Raw genomic sequence first — 24,898 nt, forward strand, 5'->3', positions numbered from 1 at the left:
GGAGTTTCAAAATAAAAGTTTCGAATAAACATGATTTCGTAAGCATCATGGGATAATAACTATCATGTCAATCCATGGGACTTTTTTGCTCAAGTTGATTAAACAACAACCACGATCCTTGTAGACTTGTGAGGGTTGCCTAACTAGCAGTATTCAAAATAAATGAGATTAGCGTTTAATGATAAGTGTTTACGAGAGTATGTATGTATCCCTTCATCGTATGTACTGCTCGCGAGAGATAGCATGAGCTATGAGAAGCAGGAGGTAGGAAGAACGCTAATCGCTGCGAGGGTGACAGTGGAGAGAGAGGGAAGATTTTTTTGGTGGTGTTTCTAACCCATGCCGATACTAACCTTCAACATAAGTAACAACGGAACTTATATATATTATGATAGGCTTACCTGTAGCTTCAGGTATTTATAAAGGCTCAATACCGTCGATACAATCCATCTCATCATCATCGTCTTCCGTCTCGTCGTCACTTTCTTCAGAAGAGTCACTATTACTGTCACTGTCCTCGGCTGAGTTTATTGTAACGTTTTCAGTAAGAACGTCTAACTGAGGTTCCATTTGCAAATATGCTTGTTCACATCTTCGTACTTTATCACACCTAGCCTTCCACTCTTCCGCTGTTATCATTGTAAATTTCTCTTCGGCGAGTTTCATCGCATCGATAATGGAAAAAGTGGTATTTCTTGCTGCTACATATTCTTTGATTACAGCCCAAATCAACTCTATCGGGTTTAGATCAGGATGATACGGGGGCAAACGAAGAACTGGATGTCCATATTCAGCAAGGAGCGAATCTACTTTAAATATCCGAAAACGAGCTTTATTGGCTTTGATTAAAGTTCTGGTTTGTACATATTTTCTCTGAAAGGAATATTGTGTCTTACAAGCCAATCGATCATTACAGCTTTACGAGATGATGATGTCGGTGAAGGATCTAAACAGACATTGTGATATGGTGCATTGTCTATCACAAGAACTGAATTACTTGGCAAGTTAGGAATTAGCCGTGACTTCAACCACTTTTCATAGTTTTCATAATTCATGTCGTCGTGATAATCACCAGATTTCGTTCCAGATTTGAACACGACTAACGCGTCTGGAATGAAACCGTTTTCTCCGCCAGCATGCATGATTATTACGCGTTGTCCTTTAGACATTGGTGTGAGTAAACCTGTATTCTTCTTATCGCTCCACGCGTGTTGTTTTGTGTGCGATGAATGCAAGTACGTCTCATCCATGTAAATTATGGGGCGGTTCTGCGTTCTGTAATCGCAAATAAGCCAACCTCTTTGACCGAAATTCATCTTTTTCAATGAGTAGTCGTCTATTGTTTTCAGCCTTAATCCATCTAAATCCTAAGGAACGGATTATTTTCCGTAAAGACCAAGTGCTTCCATTAAAATTAATCTTTTCTCGAAGTACTCGCAACAGTGATTTTACAGAAGGTCGTTGACCGTGAACAATATGAAATTCATTAATTGTTCGACGAATAACGCATTTGTCAAAATCATCCACTGAGATTTTTGTTTTTCGTTGTGCTCGCTTTTTATTCGGAGTAGAAAAGCTCGTTCCCGTGATTTTGTTTTTTTCCCGCTCACTCAAAACACGTTTTAGTGTACTTACTGAAACCAGCCTCTCTCTTCATAAAATCATAAACATTAACCAAAATCTCTCTGCTTTGGCTGTGAATTACTTTTGATCCTCCGAGTTTTCCGCTCTTCTTACCCTCCATTATGATTTTTTTAAAAAAGGAACAAACCAGCACACAACACAGACTAAAATAACACAGAACTATGCACAAAGAACCACTCTTCACTGAACACAAGAACACTGTGTCCAGTTCGGCTTCTGCATGTCATAAATAACCACCCCGGGAGGGAGGGTACCAATAGGACCACTTTATTTTACCAGAGAAAATGACAAACTTTCCTGTATGAGAGGGGAAGGAGTTGACAGGTCTGTAGCTACGATTTCCCTAAGGCTAGGACATGAGTCGTGGTCCCCAGAATGAATGGATTGCAAATATAGGTGGTGTTATGTGATATAATTTTTAGTTATTTTAGCTTACTTTACGATCATCATGTATTAAAAAAAATAAACGAGTAAGGAAACTAACGGACCGAGTGCACTTTTACATCTTATTAAATAAATATGCTACTTTATTGTTCAGATTTTTCTAAATGAAGATGAGAAATGCAGGCTGCAGATTGATTCAAAGTGTCTGTTATCCCTTCCCAGAAATGCTTCAAATCGACAAATTCTAGTTCACCGCTGCGGCAGTTAGCAACACTATTACGATTGCCTGATCCTTTCAAGTGTGTTGGTGGCGGATTTCAAGGTCATAGCTCATGCTATCCCTCGTGCCCAGTGTCGTATAATGAACATGGTGGATACACTGAAGATCATACATATAATTAAAAATTCCAATAGTAATGTTACGGTACATGAAAAATGTGTCTTTTTTTTTCTGAAACATCTGCGATATCACACACTTAAAGGAGTTTGTAATATAAGAGCATTTCGAAAGAAAAATGATATAGATACCACTTTAGTGCTTTTCTTACGAACCCTTAAATTCTTCCAAATTAAGGTTAAGAAAATTTAAATAAGACATTGAAACAATTTTTATATATAGAAAACCAATCTTCATTTACATTCTGTTTCTACACATTGGATGCATTGCTATGTCCTTTCTTTCAGTATAAATATTTGATAGCATTTCAAAAGTTCATGAAGTTCCTGGTATAGTTGGCGTGCGTCCCTTTGGTGTACGGACTCCCAAGTTCGATTGCAAGTGGGAGAATATTGAGATTTTAACGCATTACGGTGGTTTGGATTCCACTTTAAACTGTAAGTCCACGCCTCATTTAGCCTTAGTGCTGAAAGGGACGCTAAACTCCAATCCAAGTAACAACCAAATGGCCGATTTAGGACGTAAGATCGCGCTTTTACAACCTGAGTAAAACAGAAAAACAATGACGGAAAGCAAGCGATGCAGTGTACGTTTAGTCATAGACTTACTAATAATACTTGCAAAATTATCAACTACCTATCGATGCCCTTGTCACCATTGTCTTTTATCTTTTTATGAACAAAGTTATCTGCCAGCTCCTTCCTCTCTACATGTGATCTACTGAGAAGCGGAGCAACAAACCGACGTCGCAGAGTATAGTTGGAGTTACTTTCTTAAGAGTGACGTTGAGATAATTTCAAAATGGCTAACGAATGTCGGAGCGGCGATTGAGAGAAACAGGTTGAGCAAAAGATTGGTACTGGGTACGAGTTATGAGTTCGGGAGTGTGTGTCTGCAAAATCAAATCTGCTATCAGTGGTTTTGTTATGTTATCTGTCTTTTATCAACGCACTAGGTTCTTCGTCTAATCCTCTGTGTGTGTGTTTTACTGAAAATGGGACGTCAAGTCCCAAGTTGTGACGTCATAGAACATAACCTTGAAATATTTTAAGTGATACCCTTGTATATACCGACATTCAGTTACCTACTGCGTTCTCTTTTGTAACCATTTAGCATGGAAGAAAGCAGCAGTGGTTTCGTTCCAGAGCGTTGATTTGTCACTGTCCTCCTTTGTACAGTTTTATCAATACAATAACCCGGTAAGTAATTTCAACCAGATAGTTTCACATTATTGCCTACGTTTCACATGGTACACGAGCTCCCGCCGCGAATCGAAGCCGGGACTCCCACGCCAAATGAACATGTTAGAGCTGAAACGGGTCATCGCGTCAGTCGGGTGATGTAGGTTAGTTTTTGGACCACCACTCAGTCGAGGATTCGAAGCCGTAGTGACACGCTGATTCGATTGAGACTCGGTAACCTGGAGGATAAACAAAAAGATTTTTTTTTTTTATTTCCTTGTGTTGAAACAGTAGTTCTTTCAGAGTTGATTAGGACTGCAGATGTTATTCCCAAAGCACGAAAAACACGACGCCGAAATTCCCAGTTAACCAGATTTTCCAGACCGGGTCGATCGGGCTCTGGCTCGGTTTTAACTTTAGAACACGCACATGCACATGAAGTATGTGTGAGAAAGAAAGAGAGAGAAAAGAGAAGAGAAAGATGCAAAGACATAATATAGAAACGTCAAGAAAAACAGAGAGAAAGAGAATGACGAATATAAATAGAAAACCTACTTGTTATTACAGTGTACGATGAAGAACGCACACACTATTTACTCGGATTCTCGCCAGTGATGCCTTGTAAGTTCTCCAACCGTAGATGGATCTCTGTTTCCAGCTATTATTTTATACGAAAATATTATACTACCTAACGGGGAATCGAATCGAGATTTTCCATTTGGAAGTCTAGCACGATACCAATACTCTACTGATTGCTCTACCCAAAGTTTGTTTAACAAATGGTGTAGTGTTTCTTTCTGAAAACGATAACACGAAAAGTGTATACTGCAGATCAATGAAGTGTTTGGAATATCCTGGTAATTCCCTTGCCCTTTCCCAATCAACATTCGAAAATCGTCTCCATCATGATACAGGTTTTTGCTTCACCTTCTTAAGGATTGCTTTTTAGTATGAGAAGTCACTCTTCGGTTCTTCACAATTGCTTTGTAAAAAAATCTGACTCGAAAAGGATCTGAACCTATGTTAATCAGCTGTGTTACTCACAAGTCCAGCACGTTACCTCTACGCTATCTTATCACGTAAAATTATAAACCAAATATTGCTAAGTTCAGCCCTGATGATTGGAACGAACCGGTAATGTTCTTCCTGTAATGATATTTACACCAAAATGCACGCCGAAATTAATTTGCTCGATGACCTGGAGACAATTTAGTGCCCACTAATAAATAACATACAATACAAGAAAATTACAAAAATGATAACGTATTATACAGTAATTTCGCCGTGCAAATTCAAAAGTAAGCTAATAATAATAATAATAATAATGAAATAATAATAATAATAAATATTCACCTTCACTGTATAGTTGTTACTTCAACGAACATCTTGGTCGTCTTGGTGCGAGAGGACGTTGGTTCGAGCCCGTTGGGGACTATTGAACACAGTGGTTCTTAACATAGTTTGGCTACAATTGGAAGTCCTGGTATTCACAGCTCAGCTATTCGTTTTAGTCCTTCGTAGCAATTATGATTTATAATGTTTAGTACTGATAATACTTTTTTGTCTTTGCGTATTGTTTTTAATCTTCTCTTCATTTCGAAAGAGAAGAATATTCGAACAAATACCACCATAATTCATCTTACTTTGAATGTAAATGCTATTTACAATTAGTAAAGAACAAAAATTGAAGTCATACACATGATCATTAAAAATAAGCATTAAGTTCCAAAGTTGGTCGTCCATTTCTAGCAAAATCTTGAAAATTTACCAGGAAGAAATACATAATTTGCTCTTTTTGGGCTTGATATTATGTAAGAAGAGCGGAAGTTGTGTTTATTTTTCTTTATGACCAGTTATACACATTGAACTATTTGGCAAGCGGAGGGAACTACTTGCGTAAGGTTACGGTATGATTGGATTGTGGGAAAGTAACGAGCATTTGTATTCTGAACATGGCTGCAAATTACAGAGGTCCTCATTGGTATCCCTACTCAGAGACGAGAAATTACACTACTAATTATAACAAAATGGGTCTAACCTTTCCTAACCATAAGCTAACCTTCCGCTCCCCTACTCCATTATATTATTTTAAAGCGGTCCTAAAAATTGATGATTTTAAAATTTTCGTAGCTGTTATTACGCTCTTTGTCCAAAACCCGGTGGACGACCAACTTCGGAATAAATGTCAAAAATACCAATACCACACGCCTTAAACTTCTCGACTACGATTTCTTTGTTAAATATGATATAATTTATTCAATTTCTATAGTGCTCCCATTATAGCAAGTTTATACGGATGTTTTTCTTTCCTTATTACAGAGAAGTTGAAAACGTGGAAATAATTTTGATACTAGGCACTGACAAGAATCCGAGTAAACAGTGTGTGCGTTCTTTACCATAATGTGAATCTAGTGTGCATGTCTTCATTTATCTTTCCCTCATGTCTTTCTTAACATTTATCATTTCTTTGTTTCTCTTTCTTCTTTCTCTATCCATCTTTATCTCTTACTGATTACTTCTCTCTCTTACACACATTCTCCCTTCTCGCGCCTGTGCTGTGCCAGAGATAACCTGGGCCCCTTTGCAAAACGTATTGACCAGGCCTAACCTAAACGTAAGCGTTCCGACCCACATCTTCAACTTCTCAAAATAAGGAAAGTAAAACATTCGTATAAAGTTGCTATAATGGGAGAGCAGTATAGAAATTGAATAAGTTATAGACAAATCGTAGTCGAGAGGTTTAAGGCGTGTGGTTATAGTATTTTTAATGACCATGAGTATGAGTCAAACCCAACCACATCCATTTTTTATTTTTTATTTATTTATTTATTTATTTATTTTTACTTTTTGCAGCTATGTCGGAACGTTCAACGTTTATGTTCTCTGGTCAGTGGCTCCAGAGCAAATGGGTTAATTTTTAGAGTGATTTGTGGTAACTTAGTTCACTTTGCATCTATTCAGCTTCAATTTTATTCAAACAAAGATACTGAACGTGATATATTGCAAGGGACCCCTTCAGGGCCACTTGCTAGTTTCTTATATATTTCTATTATTATAATTATTATTATTCATATAAATTCTAAGGTAACTATATATATACATAAACATGAATATATTCTTGTATATTTGTAATTACAATATAGGTGTAAGATAAACCAGCGCTGGTTTCAAAGGTAAAATGTTATATGGTATGTATATATATATTATTATTATTACTATTTCATGTAAGATATCTTGTATTTACTATGTATAATCCATATATTAATCTAGCATATTCCTTTTGCAGCATAAAAAAATCTTCCTCTTTTATAGATAACGAATGTTAGTTGGAAACATTGTCCGTTGCCAGCAACGTTTAGGATACAAACAGAGGGGAGCGGAGACCTTATTTTACTTTCGTTTTCTTTTATTCCGCCTATGCCATCTATATGGGTCAATAGGTAGTTTTGCTAGAAAACAGTTGGATATCTTTCCAAACCTCTCATATATATAGAAGGCATTCTCTTGAGGCGGGGAACCATTTAGTGCTTCGAATAGCGGGAGAAGCAGTTTTGTCCTTCTCTGGTTCCATTTCAGGGGATGGGAGTTCCTTAGTTAGAACAGTCTAAATGATGACTGTCGTTAGAGTATTTTCGAAATAAGCTGAAAAGTTCATGTATAGTATAGCGAGTGGGCAAGTGAGTCCACGGGGTAGCTTAGAGCTTTATTTGTTTTACATCTCAATCTAAGAAACTAAATAATTATATTTTAATTTGGATAATGTTTTAGCTCGCGATTTCTCTTTAAGCATTTTATTTAGGATATTTAGTGTTTGTAGTTTACTTTAGAGTTTGCCTGGGCTCCTAGATTGGGTCCAGTGGATAGGCTTATTGATTTTGAATTGGAGGGCTCCGGGTTCGAGTCCGACCGACGTCTGGCTATATAAGACCAGGCCGATAGATTGATTTGTAAAAACACATTTTATTCCGCTCTAAAATGCTAGGGGACTGGAACGGGTGAAACTTAACCTATACTTATAGATCTGAGTGCTGATCTAGAAAGGCCTCTTATTGGGGTCTATTCCTTTATCCTCACTGAACCTAATCCTAGTAAAATTTTGTTAGATAGAATCCTTCTTGAGGAGGTCTGGTTCCGGACTTTTCCTCGCTTAGGTTTAGGCCAGGTGCTGGATAAGTGGTGAAGGCACCTTTAGAACAGTAAATTGGGTCACTTCATCAGCTTGTAAGAGAACGCTTCCTGAGTGAACCTGATGATTTAGAGTATTAGTTTATGTAATCTTGTATTAATGACTTTAGTAGGAATCTTAGATCCATTATAGTAGGGACTAATCCCCTATTCTTTAGGGATTAGGATAAAGATATACTTAAGTCCCTCTCTGTCTCCGGGAGGGCAAATAGAGACAGATAAATATTTTATCTAGAGATCGTAAACTATTTTCTCAACTATCGTTCGTACGTTATTGAAATAAAGATATCTAAAAGAGGAAATTTGATGAGTTTTAATTATAATTTGAGTCTGTATGCTAGTTGTAGTAAGAACTCCCCTAAGTTCTTGCAAACAGGGTGAATAAATTGGTTGATTTAGAATTGGTCGACAGAATAGGTTGTACGAGGGTATTTAAAGGATTAAGAGATATTTAACTCATCTTCTCTATCTGCCTCCCTTGAGTAAGTTAAAGGAAATAAGGGAGAGAGGAGAATCTTAAACCGATCTGGCCATAAACAACCCTTGGTGAAGTTAATTATTTGTAATTAGAGGTTCTATCAATCTTCCAGAGGAATATTCTTTTGGAAAGATAGCTGTTAACTGGTGGATAAGGCAATAACTTTAGATTCAGGGAATCTGGTAATAGCACTCGCACACAGAGACGTACGTCCGTAACCTTTACGGCTTCGTACAAACTGAAAGACTCGTAAGGAGCTTCTTACAATATGAAGTGGGAAACAAAAATGTATGAAGTGGGATGCGATGGCGCCTAGTTAGTAATATGGTGAAAAATAAAAATAAAAGAAAATAAATAAAATAAAGGATATTTCAGCAATATGTGAAAAGAAATATCTGAATCGTTAATTTTAGTACATACATTTTTATTTCATACCCTTAACTTTTTTATTCATCTTTTCTGTTCTACTTTTGACAGATTTTACAAGTAATGACAGCTCTAAATCCTTCTTTCCTTTGTTTACAAAGTCTTCTTCTGCCTTTCTTATTTTCGCAGAAGGCTGAAATACAAAATAAAATCATGATTAATACACAAAATGTATACTTTTAATTCAATACACTAAAATTAAGTCGTACTTTAATTAGCGTAGTTTAAAATGCTCTTCAAATATCTAATAGCTGGAATGAGGAAAATTACCATCAATTGCGAAGGTAATGTTACAATTGAGTAATAAGTTACTGACGAAGATACAAATGCCATGTAGCGAATACTGTGTACAGTAAGAAAATTACACACAATTTGGCAATACTACATGACCTGATGTAAAGCATTTTGGACAAGTTTACAAGGATCGCCGCTAACTTGATGTATATTTTATTACCTCCTCTCTTATTTATAAGTCGTACTTTTGTGTGTTTTTGTATTGGAAGCATTTTTATAAATAATATGTATCGGCTATTAGTCTTTCTGTGACAGGAACAAATATCGTATATACTCGAATCTAAGACACACTTTTTCTGCCAAAATTGCAGGTATAAAATGCGGGGTGCGTCTTGCAATCGCATACGAAGTTGCTTCATTGAATATTTAGGATGCATCTTAGAACTGAATACCCGAAATTGGCACAACTTTGAACTTTAGAACTGGGGGTAAGTCTTATATTCAAGTATATACGGTAGCCTCGCCGCGAACGTTTCCATTAATACCTAATGAATCAACTGAGCATGTCTTAATTATGCAGGATGTCTACAAAAGTCACAGAGAAAAGTTTCCCGGTTTTCAAGAACATCTTTTGAAATTTCTCCTGATATGTAATTAGCCACACAACGTTCATGAAAAATCAAGACCAAGAGAACATGACAACGATGATACATAAGTTATTTACATTTCCCTGATCAACTAGAATAACTACTAATATAAAAACAAATATAATGAAGTTTATTATGAAATTACAGAATACTTGCCTAATAAAAATTCCCCCACAAAGCAGGATATTAAAAATTTTCCCTGGAACTTTAATCTGTAAGTTTCGTTACATATAAATAATTTTGCATATTATATATATATATATATATATATATATATATATATATATATATATATATATATATATATATATATATATATATATATATATATATATATAGATAGATAGATAGATAGATAGATAGATAGATAGATAGATAGATATAGATACTGAGATAAAAAGAGAGAGAGAGACAAAGACCATTTTAACAATATCTTTAAGATCATTGTATTCTGAAGTATCCAAATTCTTTAGCAAACTCATCCAAAAGCTAACCAGTTCTAGAATACTGACTCATGATTACCTTGAATTCGAACACAACTATTTGAATTGACTCATACCTCTATCTGATCTATTGCCATCTATTATTTTCAACTAGTTCGGCTGAAAGAGACTTTAAGCGATTCACTCCAACATCAGATTCTGCATAAATACTTGGATTCAAAGATAAAATAGCTCTAGCCAATTTATACTTTAACGATGACTTCTCGAGAACTTTAAGAACAAATTTCTATAGACACTTTCCGTAATTTCGGTGAAAATTCAAAATGTTCATATCTCTTATTGATTGACATTTCTTAATGGCACTGTTTTTCACAGAAATATTTTCTTCATTTTCCATATAAATTCGCATATGTGAACTGGAAGAATGTGAAGTAATGATTTAAAAAATCCAAGTTTACGAATAAGCATTTTACCTTCTTCCAACATGCTTGTCACGATCTGATACCTCGGAGAGCTGAGAACTTTCTTATCCTTTCTGACATCCTGAATATACAACCGTTCATATGTAGCAATACTATTATTTTAAAGCCAACACAGAGCAAAGCTTCACTAAAAATTTTTCTGAGTCCCTATGGTAAATATCCTTAAATAAGGTATACAGAACTCTTAGAAATTCAACGATTCTCTAGTCCGTTACCTCAACTACAATTATAAATGTTTCATGGAAAGTATGTAATCCTCAGCTTCCTATTCCAAGTATTTCATTTGGCGACATCGTAATATCTGAAGATACGCAGAAATTTAAAGTTTACATTTGGGCAATGAATTGAAATAACCAATTTGGTAATTGAAAAAGATAATAAAAGATTTATAATTGATGCCATCTTGCGTTGCGAGGAAAGTAATTACTAAAAGAAAAAAAAATACTAAAATATGGTACACTGAAAAATGTTTCTACAGGTTGAGGTAATACCTGTAGTGATAGGCTCAAAGGGGGTTGTGACAAAGTCAATGTTTCCTGTTTTTAAGAAATGTCTGATTCCTATTTTACACAGAGTAGATTTATTAATTTACTATTAAACTGTCTATTGAAATTTTGAACGGTTATTTATATTATTATAATTAAATGAGTTTTATCGTTATGTTAATATGTTATGAGCGATGGAATGAAGAATGTATTTTATTGTTCAAACACTACATTACTGAAATTTTTGTTATTGGATACATATATTGAATGGTCTGTATAGGTGTCTGTAATATTTTATGCATCAGGTGTTAAGATTTGTGTTCTATATGTTCTATATAATACCCTGGTACGACACAGACCGGTTTGTGTTTTTAAAATGTCTTATGTGTTTTGTATGAATGATTTATAAAAACAGTGTAGGGGAAGAAGGTGATGAGAATGTAAACTACCTTTATTGCCCATAAGGGGAATACCACAGCCCTTTGTATTTTTGTACAAATGAGGTACAAACAAGATGACGTTCCATCACAAAGGAATTAACTATTCCCGACATTGAGATGGACGCGGCCATCTGCATATGCTTCTTCCCTTTCATACGACTTGTTACAACATGCCGTCCCATGTTATCCAGCAGAAAGACGCAAATGTTACAGCGAGCAAAAATTTTGTCACCTGGTACTTCCTAGATCCATATTTAACAACAAGGAAGGATATAACGCGTGAAAATGAACTGTCATCAAAAAACAACCAGTTTGCTTTCCTAGTTCCAAAATCCAGGGATTTAGCGAAAAATAAAATAGAGAACAGTAACATATGAACATGACTGACATCGATGTCTGACATTCACAAGATCAACCTGACATAAGGGTTACTTTACAAAATTAACATTCCTTTAAGTTTCGGACGAATTAGACAAAACTTTTGTTTACATACCTCTTCTGCATCACCTTCACGCCTTCTGCGCAATTTTTCTGATACAATAGCCTCCATGCCTTTTGTCTTATGATAGTGAGGATCGGCTGGATCAATGTTATAATGATGCGAAGAATAGAGAGCTGAGAATCTTGGATCTTGTACATTGATCTACAAAGAAAAATAGAGAAAATATAAATAAATAAATATTGATTAGACTTATTTTATTTTATTTGAAGGAGAGAGGATATCTAAATATACTATTACACCAGTTAGATTCTAAATGTATAATACTACCACAAAATAAAATCTATATGGTGTCGTAAGAATAGTTGTCACATTTGAAATTTAGACGGAAAAAAAAGTGAGCTGTAGTCAGCGTTTAACACTACACAAGCGCGGTTTATAGTTCTTGAAAATACCAATAAGACACCCTATCCTTAGGCGTGGTCAAGTAAATGATTCCATTCCCGCCAGTTAGTGGGTAGCCATGGCTGAGCACGGTCCTTTGTCTGCAGTGCAGCGCGTAAAGTTGTCTTGTTACGTGCAGAAACGAAAAACGTAAGTACTTAACAAAAATGTCGAGCTCATTTCATGGGCTTCATGAGACACTATCCTACATTTGTACCACATGTTCGAAGAAGAAGGCAGTGAGAAAAAAAAAAAAAAACTACATTACGGTTTTTCCAGTTGCCATGACACCTAGCCCAGGAAGGTCTACACAAGAAATGAGCACTTCCAGCGGTTCAATTCAAGGTGTGCTATACGGTGATCTCACGCTGTATCTGTAAGTAGAAAATCTCTGTATTACGCAAGTTATCCGAACCTCAGAAATGGAAAAGGCTGCAAATTACGCAGGAGAGAAAATTATGTTCTTGAATACACAGGCTTTTCTGACGAGGCTCATTTTAATGTGAGTGAGACTGTAAATCAAAATATTCGGTTTAGGGCAACGAAGCATAGGAATAAAGTTACCGTGCGTGGTTAGCTTTATCTAGTCATGGATTGATAATATGAGTGTTTTTCAAAGATACACTTAATTCACAGCACGGTTTTTACTGCACGAAACAAAGGTGCAGTAAAATAAAATTACTTTCAATGGAAAAATTAGTTAAACTATAACATAAGCATGCCAAGCTTAAGCGATATTTGGATGTGCTTCAAAATGCTTTGGACTCCAGTCACTCTTAATTGATCTTCTGATAAGACACTCAATGGTTTCTGCAATACTACTGATATTGGTTATTTTAAATAGTTTTGGATTATCTTGTGATTTCCAATCGACATCCGGCCGACACAATGGAGATTTCTTTTAGTCGCTTTTAACTAAATTTAAATCTGTGCGACTTTTTTCTGTGAGGCTCTTCATAGGAAAAATATTTCCCGTTCACGGCAGCAAACATTGTGGAAATAAGAGTCAAATATCGTGATATTCACGAAGGCCTGTACCGCAAAGTGATAAAAAACATGTACACTCGCCTTCATTTCGGCAAAACGGGGGCTATATTTAACATGTGATACCTTGGAAAAAACTTTCCATGGGGACACTATTCTGTACGGAATGATGTGCAATATTGTAATATTTAAAAATGTGTAATATTTAAAAATAAATTTGCAATCTAAATTTCAAATGCATTTCGTGCTCCACGCTGTAGAATTCAACTTAAAGACAAAAGTTAATTTCTAATCCAAACAACAATTGAACATAAATTTAGTACTGATAAACAAGGTTATTTGAACAAAGGTGCAGGCTTCAGAGCTTTGACCGCACATACTTCCGTTTTGTAATGGAGAAAACATACCTGCTTCAGTCGAAACAGTCTCTGTCTGCAGCAAAATATTTCTGCTTACAATTCTCATGATTCTTTAATCCCATCCCGGACAAAGCGTGGCTCTTAAGAGGCACTGAAATCCTAAAAGGTGTTTTGAGCGCATCTTTGTTTCGATCATCTGATCTTTCGCAAAGTGATTTTATGCAAAACTTATGTAGTATGTTCATGTTACGTCAGGGAAATATAGAAAATGTGGGAATACTTCAAAATTTAAGATATTCAACTTCGGTATCTAAGACGAATACCATTGACGAAAGATGGCTTGCTTTTCACACAACTGCCGGTGCATTTTGTCAATTTCTGCTCATATAATTCCACGTTAAAATTTTCATTAGAAGGAAGCAGCTGTAATGGAAGATCCAGTAATATCCACAACAAAAGTAACGAAAGCTTATGTGGCAAAAGCTTTAGTTCTATTAATTTTGTAAGTTACACCAACGTCTAAGCAAAACCTACTGCTTAGATCAGCTATTTACATGTCCTAACACGATCTAGTAAGGACTAATTTTGGTGAAAAACCAACATGTTATTGTAGACGTCCACCTGCTTCTGTTTGTGATGTTCAGTTACTTCCATGGTATTCAGCTGTCCATTTTTCACTTACCCTGACAGAAATGGTTTGACTGTTGCATAAGTCCCCTGGCGGTGATGCGTGGATCTGCCCCACTAGAATGCCTAAATGCAGTAAATAAAGTACGTGCGTTTACAAATTACTGTTACTCTCTTTGATGTGTATCTTCTGTATTCTACAACGTGGACACTGTTTCCGGTATAAAATTTTGCAAACCTGCGTTCTGAAAAGTTTAGTCGAATTCCCATGTACTCACCATATTACAATAAGAACATTTCTTCAACATTATGTCTCAGTTTGAGCTCATTTATCAAAACTACCCATAAATCACTCTCCCTACCATATGATATAATTGTTGTAGATTTCTGGAGACCGTCGTACCTCAATGGTAGAGTGCTTAGCTCTTGATAGGGTCTTTGGTTCGACCCTAACTCGCGCCAAGTGAACATTGTGATGAACACCAAAGTATGCGTGTGTTTTTTCGGAGTTATTTCGTTTTATCCAATTTTATTTATTCCACCATTTCGTTCACCATTAACATCATCGTCTTCATGAGCCTCGAAGCATTATCTTGGAACTTTAAACGAAGCTTATAAAAGTGGCGTAACAACTACTAAAGTGACATCAATTAGTATTACACAATGTATTCACGCCAGGACTCAAACTCAGGTGATTGTGGGCATAGTTCATTTCAAATTTCTTTTTTAAATAACCCACTATTACGAAAGTAACATGACAATTAGAGTGGGGGAGATGGTTAGAATAATAATTGACGTGGAACCCTCAAATATCCTTGCAGTCTTAAAAACAAAACTGGTGAAAATGAAAAGCAACTGAAATTTGATACTCTCACAATACCTGAAAGTCGTCATCTTTCTTGTTCTGTTCTTCCTTTTCTTTCCTCTTCTTTTTCTTCTTCTTTTTACCTTTTTCGTCCTCAACAAGATGTTTCAAGTTGAAATGACTCTTATTGTCTTCCTCATCATCCATTAATAAAAGCTGCAATTCCGCCTACAAAAAAAATATATATATATATATATATATATATTTAGTTGTACCTAGTTACAAAGAGAACGAATAATCTACTTATATCAGAAAAGTAAACTCTCTTTCTCATCCTACACAGTTTATATATATATATATATAAGGTATCTCAAAGGACCCCTAACGTAGGATAACCCTGTTATTATCAGAGTTACAACAAAATGTAAGAGGGAAAACCGTCTCCAAATGTGATGCTTTCAATCTAAAGTGAAGGAATTTTTTAAATCGGACGAACCGATTGGGCTGTATACTCTTTATGAGCCTAATGTTAAATGAAAATGCAACGTTGCCATTTACCTGCACGATATAAGTGAATGAATTTACTGTCTTTTAGGCTAACGTGTTGATGGCCAGCCCCCATTTCAAACAGTAACTTCATTTACTTATGTTGTCGGTCCAGGTAAATGGCACGTTGCAATTTCATTTAATATTGGGCTCATAAAGAGTGTACAGCCCAAACGGCTCGTCCGATTTAAAAATTTCCTTCACTTTAGATTGAAAACATCATATTTGGAGAGGGTTTTTTCTCTTACATTTTGTTGTAACTCTCATAATAACAGTTACTCTATGTCAGGGAACTTTTGAGACACCCTGTATATATAAAAGACCAAATGATCAGGCATAGCCATGTCTCGCTAACCGAACAACGCCATCTAATGGCAGCGCTCATGACGTATATATTTTCGTTTTCGAAAATAGAATAAAGCTGAAACTTATTTTTAAAAAAGTTCACTAATAGTTGAAAATATTTAGAAGAATTTACAAAATACACAAAGTAAAGCTACTTGCAAAAGAATATACCAGTTTCATACACGTTCTTTTGCAAATAATCAGAAAAAATACGCCAAATTCAGAAAAGGTTTCTTTGAAAGAACGTGATTTTAGCGAAATCGTTCCTAAATTATACTAGAATTCAGCTGATACACGGATAAATTAGGCGGAAAGCGTTCAACAAGGCATACGCAACACATACACGGACAAATAATGAAATGATAAATAAGCTACTAACTAATTAAATTAACAACACTTTTGCTAGAATTTGCCAACTTAGTTTTCAGCAATTTCGCTTCTTCATAGCGAAATAGTTCCCCTCGGACGAAAACCAATCATATACAATTATTCTGTATTTAACTAATCAATTTATAGATGTTTATACATTTAATTCAACCAATCTATAGCTTTATGTAAATTCCCTGGGTGAAAACTTTTACGGTTTGAGCCCCGATTAATCTAAAAACTCGTGATTTTTGCACGTAAGAATACTGGACACCCAAAATTAGATTAGTTAGGCACTAACTACATTCATATAATAAATGACAATTAGATTGTTAAATTAATAAATAATAGTTTTTTCTATTTAAAAAATTTGAAATTAAGTACGAATAATATCCATTTAAAAATAAACTAAATTAGAAAAATAACTTTTTTTCTTTAATTCCAGATTAAACTGTAATTTACTTTCCAATCTATCTTCTACGGACCTATAATAAACGATACTAACACATGCGTTTCAAGAACTCAATGCTATCTACACAGCATATAGTTACATGAATCTTTACCTGTTTCTGTTTACTTTCTTCGTCATCTGAATCGGTTCTCTTCTTTTGTTGTTTATTATTTTTAGAGTTTTTGCTTTGAGGTTTATCGTTCAGTTCTTCTTGAAAATATGGATCGTTCAAATCAACATCGGATGGAAGTTCATCATCACTATAAGGATCATCGTTTTGTGAATTTCCCTAAAACAATGAAACATAATAATTTTACTCAAGAACTATTAACAAGATATAAAAATGACATCTAACTATTTTATTTGCTTCAAACTACGACGCAAAGAAATACAAAGGACTAGTTTAGTGTAAACCAATGTACGCAAGGATCAGCACATTATGTAGCTTTTCTTCATTAGTTTGAAGCGATGAAACTTTAATTTTTAGCGGTGTGACTTATCACACTAACTGCCACTTGTGTGACCAAAAATTAAAACACACAGGCTTAAAGGAACCATTGAGAAGATTTAGACCGAAAAAAGCTCGAAATAAGATTGATGCATATCAACTGACATCCAGCTTTATATGCTTGATAGTCTACATCAAAGTAGTAAGTGTTTCAGGTATGGTCAGCAATGAAACGAAGCTTCTTCATTTAGTCTTGAAATTACATGTCTTATTTCCTGGCTGGTAAAGGCACCATGTCTTGGCGGCCATTTTGAAAGCCGTGACCGATGAAAAATCTTTTGCACAACGCTCTTTAGTTTTTAAAGATCTATCGAACGAGATATCACTCGACCCATGTTTCCATTTATACTTTTGAAGTGGGGCTCTGGACCCCCATGAAGGACGGCCCTAGGGGGACCGCGATAATACCACTCGATGTGGCTCATGGCATGTCTTATTTAAGTTTTTGTTTGGTTCATTTATCTTCAACCATTTTCGAGATATTTCCGTGGAAAGATTAAAATGAGCCAATATATATATATATATATATATATATATATATATATATATATATATATAACAACACACGTACTTTTAAGGAGTATATGAATGCATTAACTACCGGAATATCTGAACTAACCATATTATCATTAGCAACACTATAATTTGTCAAATAATTAATAATAATAATAATAATAATAATAATAATAATAATAATAATAATAATAATAATAATAATAATAATAATAAGAAGAAGAAGAAGAAGAAGAAGAAGAAGAAGGTTCGTTTCACAGTGTGAAACTACGGTAGACTTTCAAACTATGCGAATTCAATACTCAAACTTGAAGTACTACATCACTAACTATGTGAACAGAGAAATAAGATCAAAGATATCTTACTACTTTTACTGTATAGACTAAATGATGAGTTAATTGAGAGCTAACTGATGGCTATCACTTTCGGCTGCAATAAAGGAATAAAATCAGAAGTGAAACATATTCTTGCGGTACTAAATCAATACTTTAAAAAACTTATCATCTTGATACGTTCTCTTGAAACAGTGAATCGAATCCAAAAAACTTCTCGCTATCTATTATCATTTTTGTTCTACGGAGACCAACGTTGAAACTGAAAACAGTTGACTTCTACTACTTCTGGACTGAATAGAACATTAACAACAGGAGATGAAATCTATTCTTGAGACACTGAATCGATTGCAAAGAAAAACATCGATACAAACTCTCGATACATTTAACCGATTTTACTCTATGAAAATCACTATTAAAACCGAAAGTAGGTGTTTCAAGAACTTCTAGTTTCTGTAGAGTATTGCTGGTGGTGATATTATGTTCACTTAAGACGATGAATCGATTGCAGAAAATTGTTTGTCACTGTCTGTTACCGTTCTTGTTCTATGGCGATAAACGATGAAACCGGAAATGATTAATCTGAACGACTTCTGGTTTGAATAGAAGGTTAACGAAGCAGATGGAGCCTACCTTCGGACGCTGTATCGATTGCAAAAAATACTTCTTGATGATATCTTTCACCGTTTTTATTCTGTGGAAATCAGTATTGAAACAGAAAGTAAACAGTAAATTTGAACCACTTCCGATTTCGTAGGATGTCGCAGACAATTATGATATGTTGTCTTGAGACGCTGCACCGTTTACAAAAAACTTCTATTTGTTATAGTTTTCGTTCCATAATAGACGGTGAAACCGGAAATGATTAATTTAAACCACTTCTGGTTTGAACAGACGATTGACAGAGAAGATGTAACCGATTCTTGGGACCCTGAATCGACTGCAAAAGAAACTGCTTCTTGGTATCTTTTACCTTTGCTCTTAATGGAAATCAGTACTGAAACCGGTAGTAGTAGTAAATTTGAACCACTTCTGGTTTTGATAGTGTGTTGTGGATAGTTATGAAATGTTCTTGCGACACTGAATTGTTTGCAAGAAACAACTTCGTTCTTTGGCGATACAAGTTTAAACCGGAAATGGCTAATTTGAACCACTTCAGGTTTAAATAGATAGTTAGGGGAGGAGATGGAACCTATTTCTGTAACGCTGAATCGATTGCAGAAAACCTCTTCTCGATACTTCTTACCGTTTCTGCTTTGATGTTTGTCGATACACGAAAGGATACAGCCGTTCTATTAGACTTTTGACACTTATGTACAGCATAGTTTGGAAGTCTAGTAACTGCAATTTTTTTAAGGTCAAAAATTATCAGGCCTGTACATTAATGATTCACTGAATCATAAGTTGTTTACATAAACAAGTGAAAATGCAATTAACCAGTAAAGCAATCAATAGCTAAATTCTCCGAAACTAATTTCTAACTTTCGTTAAGTATTAGTGAAATATATGAAAAATTCTAACCTCATCCAATTTCTGTTTCATCTCTTGCCTTTTCTGTTTTCGTTTCTCCTTTTTCTTTTCCATTAACTGTTCAAATGGTGTAAGTGTTTGTTTTTCGCGGATTTTCTTCTTCACCAATTCCTCCGTTTTCTCTTTAAGACCCACTCCCCAAGTGATCTCCAGCTCTACATCTCGTTCTTTCTTTTTTCTTTCCTTCTCCTCTATACTCTGCAATAGTGTTTTGTACTTGGCAATGGGATCTTTCTCTTCTCCCTGACTAGCACTGTCTTCCTCTGTTGCTGTTTCTGCAAGTGTCAAAATTTATTGACAAAATAAAATTCGATTGAATAAAACACAAATCTGACTGTTCGATTGGCAGGAACTAGAAACAATTCCTGCTTACCAGAGAGTTGCACTACTGATTAATCTAGCGGCCACCAACACGGTCAATTTTTTTGTCTTCATGCTTTATGCCTCACATCTATATTGTTTTGTTCCGAATATAATCTGTGCTTATTGTACATAAATTCATTTGAATACTTATGAATAAAAGCTTTGCTTACTGTATAATAACGGTACTCTTTAAAACATTCTTCAGTATCATTTCTCTTAGTTGGACTAACTTCTTTATATAATTATATGCGAAAGTTTTTTCCCCTGGAAAATATTAAGGAAACACAATCAACCGAAAAACAAAGACTTACTTTTGGTTGTTCCTTATTAGTTTCCACACGAAAACAAACAGATAATCCGAATTAACGCAACGAAGTTGAATGGAAAGTACATGCGTAAAGATGTCCATTTACACTATTTTATTTCTAATAGTTACTTCTACTTAGAAATTAGAAGCCACAATAAAGATAAGTGTTTTATACGTGTTTCGGATAAGTTAGTGGAAGGAGCTAGAGTGGTTTTCCTTCCGATAAGAAAAAATCACAGAAAGTCTTTAAAAGTGACGACCACATTTTTCACCATCTTATAGGTGTCCAAAAAAATAAAAAAGGACATTCTTCACTGATATTTCCACAGCATTCACAAAATTTCGGACAGTAATAAGGGATAACCAAATTTATTTGCTTTTCAAGTGTTCTTGTTTCCTTAAAATTTTCCCAGGAAATAACTCGAAACTGATTATACAAAGAAGCTGATGCAATAAAGAGAAATAGCGATAAAGATGGTTCCAAAAAGAACCGATATCATACAATAACCAAAAATACTCACAGGATACAAAGGTGAGGTTTACCATTTATTTATTTAAACTCTTTATATATATATATATATATATATATTTGGTCTAGGAATTAATTCGTGCGGGTGGACAAGAGATGGCGCAACGAACGGAGCGTCCCACAGTTCCGTGTATCCACACATGTGTTGCGAACCCCTGTCATCGCGTATCGTTCGTAGTATAGGGCAGTGGATTAAAGCGTCAACAACACCAGTTTGTAGTTAAGTGAACATGGCGCAATTTGTGCCTGATAAAGTGTTTTTGCGGGGTGTCCTGCTGCATTACTTTAACATGCAGAAAAGTGCGACTGAAAGTCATCGTATTTTGGTGGAAGTGTATGGTGACCATGCTCTAGCTGAGCGAACGTGTCAGAAGTGGTTTGCACGGTTTAGAAGTGGTGATTTCGGCTTGGCATACCAAGAGCGAGCTGGACAGCCAAAAAAATTTCAAGACGAAGAATTGACAGCATTGCTCGAGCAGGATTCGTGTCAAACGCAGGAACAACTTGCAGCAGCATTAGGCGTTGATCAAACAACAGTCTCCAAACGCTTGAAAGCCATGGGAATGATTCAAAAGATGTCACATTGGGTTCCACATGAATTGAAAGACAGAGACGTTGAAAGACGAAAAACCATTTGCGAATTGCTGCTTCAACGACAGAGCAGAAAGGGGTTTCTGCATCGAATTATTACGGGTGATGAGAAGTGGATCCATTACGAGAACCCTAAACGAAAAAAGGCCTGGGTGAAACCAGGTGAACCAGGTCCATCACAACCAAAACGAGATATTCACTGTGCAAAGGTTATGCTGTGCATATGGTGGGATATGAAAGGTGTGGTGTACTATGAGCTGCTGCAACCGAGTGAAACTATGAATGGAGAACGTTATCGACGACAATTAATGCGTTTGAAGCAAGCTCTGGCCAGAACACGACCAGAATGGGAGAACAGACATGATAAACTTATTGTTCAACATGATAACGCTCGCCCACATGTCGCAAAACCGGTCAAAACCTATTTAGAAAATGTCGGATGGGAAGTTTTACCCCACCCGCCGTATTCACCAGACGTTGCTCCTTCGGACTACTACTTGTTCGATTGCATGAACAACGATTTGATTGGACAGTGGTTTACTTCTTCAGAGGATATCGAACATGGGTCTCTGATTGGATCGCTTCCAAGGATGAGGACTTCTTTCGCCACGGAATCCGTACATTGCCTGACAGATGGGCGAAAGTGGTGGCTAGCGATGGACAATATTTTTCTTAAGGTATTTATGTATTTTGTGTTTGTACTACAGCTTCAATGTGTGCGTACCAACCGCACGAATTAATTCCTAGACCAATATATATATATATATATATATATATATATATATATATATATATATATATATATATATATATATATATATATATATACTGATCGTGCAAAAATTTTCAGTAATAGTTCTGACTGTTCTTGAAAAGTATATTGTTTCCTTTAATTTACACACCGAGTTATTTTAATGTTGTTTCATATTAATCTACACATTTCAATAATACTGAATTCCATTTCTAAAAAACTAAAACTGTTTTCACTCTTCCAGCCTGTAATTCAAGTAGTCTTTCTTTCTTTCCTTCTGTGCTAAAACTTGCACCATGACTTTGCTGAATGTTGCGCAATTTTGTAAACATACTATCCTTGGACCGAAATAAATAAGTAAATAAATAAATAAAAACACGCTATACAAGAATAAAATGTTTGTCCAGATTTTTTTTTAAGACTAGTTAGCTGGTTTTGAAACTAATAAGCAGTGCAAACAAATAAAATAAACCAAGATGGTTTTGAAACTAATACGTAGTACAAACAAATAAAATAAACCAACATATAATAAATATTCGAAATAATTTCTACCTACAAGGAAGCAAATACAGCGTATTCACAAGGTCTTGTCCGGTCAACTGTCAACTGTTATAACTCGGGAATGAAACGTGTGAGATGAATACGGATTCCACACGAAGAAAGTGTGACTCTTTGGCAAATATTTCTGGGGAAATGAAATACCCTACATAAGTTAGGACATATGAAAAAGGTAAGACGGGAGTTAGGCGTAAAAACGAAAATGATGAAAAGTCTTTCTTCGTCCGAAAAGGTTTTAAAAATATAATGCCACGGGAACTACTTCCAGTTTTAGACATGGCACCTGCTAAAATATCGAAATAAGTCTCGATATGTTGTATTTACAATATATGGATTCACAGCTAAATAACATTTTATGACGTCAGCATAAAAACCTAGTTTAAAAAAAAAAACTATTACGCACATTCACCCACTAGGCGTAACTAGAAGGGACCTATATCCTAAACCACTACTGCCCTCTCTTAGACATACGTTCAATTCTTTTAATTCTCAGAAGCAAGAGGTTATGCCCCCACCCTAGCAAAATATCTAGTTACGCCAATGCTTTCACCTAAAAAATAATTTCTGTCATTTATCAAAAGAACAACATAAACCAAACTTTACATTACATAAAGCAATTCGTACGTTTAAATTTCATGCTTATTGTGTTCACATCTTACAAGAACTGAAAGAACTGTATACGGAGAAAAAAAATGTGATCTCGCTGATGGTTTTATTAGATATTCACAACACAAAACAGACTTGACAATGTAATTTTTTCTAATGAACTGTGGTTTGATTTATCTGCTTATGTAACACCAGAACTGCAGAATATGGGCAACTAAAAGCCATCATATTTTGCACAAGATTCAGTGAAAATAGATGTACGGTCTCCACTGCTAAAACGATGTATTCAGGCACACACCCAGAAATTTTTATTTGGGAAAAAGGTTGTTGAAAAATTCGAGGAAGTCCAGACCGAGTGAATGCGCCCCTGGTGCAGAAGAACCACAAGTATCTTATTTAAAAAAGAAATACGAAGTTTTTTGGAGTATGGACCAGGTGGATCCCCACCGTAGGTGCACCCTTGATTTTGCAGGTCTTCGTGTCCATGTTGGATGAAGAAAGCGATTTGTTTATTTGGTTGAGTTAGTGTACCTTTTCAACACTGAAGCTTACATGCGACGTGGATCTACAGTTTAAGGTAGAATCCGAACTACTGTAATGGTTTAAATACTCTCCCACCACGTATCGCACCTGGGACTCTGCGCACCATGTGCGTACGAGCTAGCCATTATACCAGCAGGGAGGGCAAAAGTGTTACTGCATCAACATGATGGTGACAAAAATCACTTATCACATGGAACAATGTAAGTATTACTAGAATGTTTTGTATAATATCATTGGGAAAGTTTATAGTCCACTCGTACCTATGATCTCTTCACTGGATCATTTCTTTGGGGCTATTTAAAAGATGTGTACCATAATAATAAACAAACATTACAAGTTCTACAAGCAAGCATTACATACGCCAGTTAAATACAAAACTCATGTTGTTTCGGGACACGCGCTACTTTTGTATACATATCTGAATATGGCAAATGTTTATTTTTCCAGAATATACAGAAGAGGGAGGAGCGTTAAGATGCGGAATCCACCCTATGCGTACGCCACTGAAACATGACATTTGCAGCACGAAACCTGTGGTTTTGAGGACAGTGTTTCGTACTAACGGTGTCGTATGTGCTGCATGGAAGCGATGGACGGGCAATTCCAGCATTTGATTAAAAAAAAATGTTGCCAACCACGTTGGTGTGTAAGTAGTTTCACTAATTTTCCGAATGAAAGTATTGTCATGCACCATCTGGTACAGTTTGGTGCTCACAGTGTTGCTAGCTGTCAGGAAATTTTCGGAAAACCAAAATCATAAAATACGATTTAACTGTCAACCCATATGTAAACACAACAGATCGGCTTGTTTCGATATCTCAGCACGTGTCACGTCTAAAACCAAAAAAGAAATTATTCGGGCAACGAAAAAGTTTTAATCATTTTTGTTTTTATACCTAACGCTATTCTTAGCCTTCTAATGTCTGTCTCTACTTATGCAGAGTATTTCGTTTCCTCAGAAAAAAATGCCAAAGA

General features: G+C 35.5%; 2 protein-coding genes across 4 annotated transcripts in view; both read right to left on the bottom strand.

Moving 5' to 3' along the window:
• Nucleotides 1–845: 845 nt before the first annotated feature.
• On the bottom strand, nt 846–1,316 carry LOC145661066 (uncharacterized). Its single transcript, XM_081726507.1, has one exon. It carries the CDS (start codon nt 1,314–1,316, stop codon nt 846–848), a length of 471 nt encoding a protein of 156 aa, XP_081582633.1.
• A 7,356-nt stretch (nt 1,317–8,672) lies between these two features.
• Nucleotides 8,673–24,898, bottom strand: part of LOC145695121 (ESF1 homolog) — a 50,704-nt gene continuing 34,478 nt past the window's right edge. For all 3 annotated transcript variants that reach the window (XM_081772043.1, XM_081772042.1, XM_081772044.1), the window contains exons 8-12: nt 19,667–19,950; nt 16,905–17,081; nt 15,160–15,312; nt 11,920–12,069; nt 8,673–8,828 (exon numbers count right to left, since the gene is read on the bottom strand). In XM_081772043.1, the coding sequence (XP_081628169.1) occupies nt 8,694–8,828; nt 11,920–12,069; nt 15,160–15,312; nt 16,905–17,081; nt 19,667–19,950 (899 nt within the window). In that variant the 3' untranslated portion in view covers nt 8,673–8,693. The remainder of the gene's footprint in view (nt 8,829–11,919; nt 12,070–15,159; nt 15,313–16,904; nt 17,082–19,666; nt 19,951–24,898) is intronic.

This window comes from Thermobia domestica, chromosome 9 (genome assembly GCF_964235325.1).
Source record: "Thermobia domestica chromosome 9, izTheDome1.hap1.1, whole genome shotgun sequence".
Lineage (NCBI taxonomy): Eukaryota > Metazoa > Arthropoda > Insecta > Zygentoma > Lepismatidae > Thermobia > Thermobia domestica.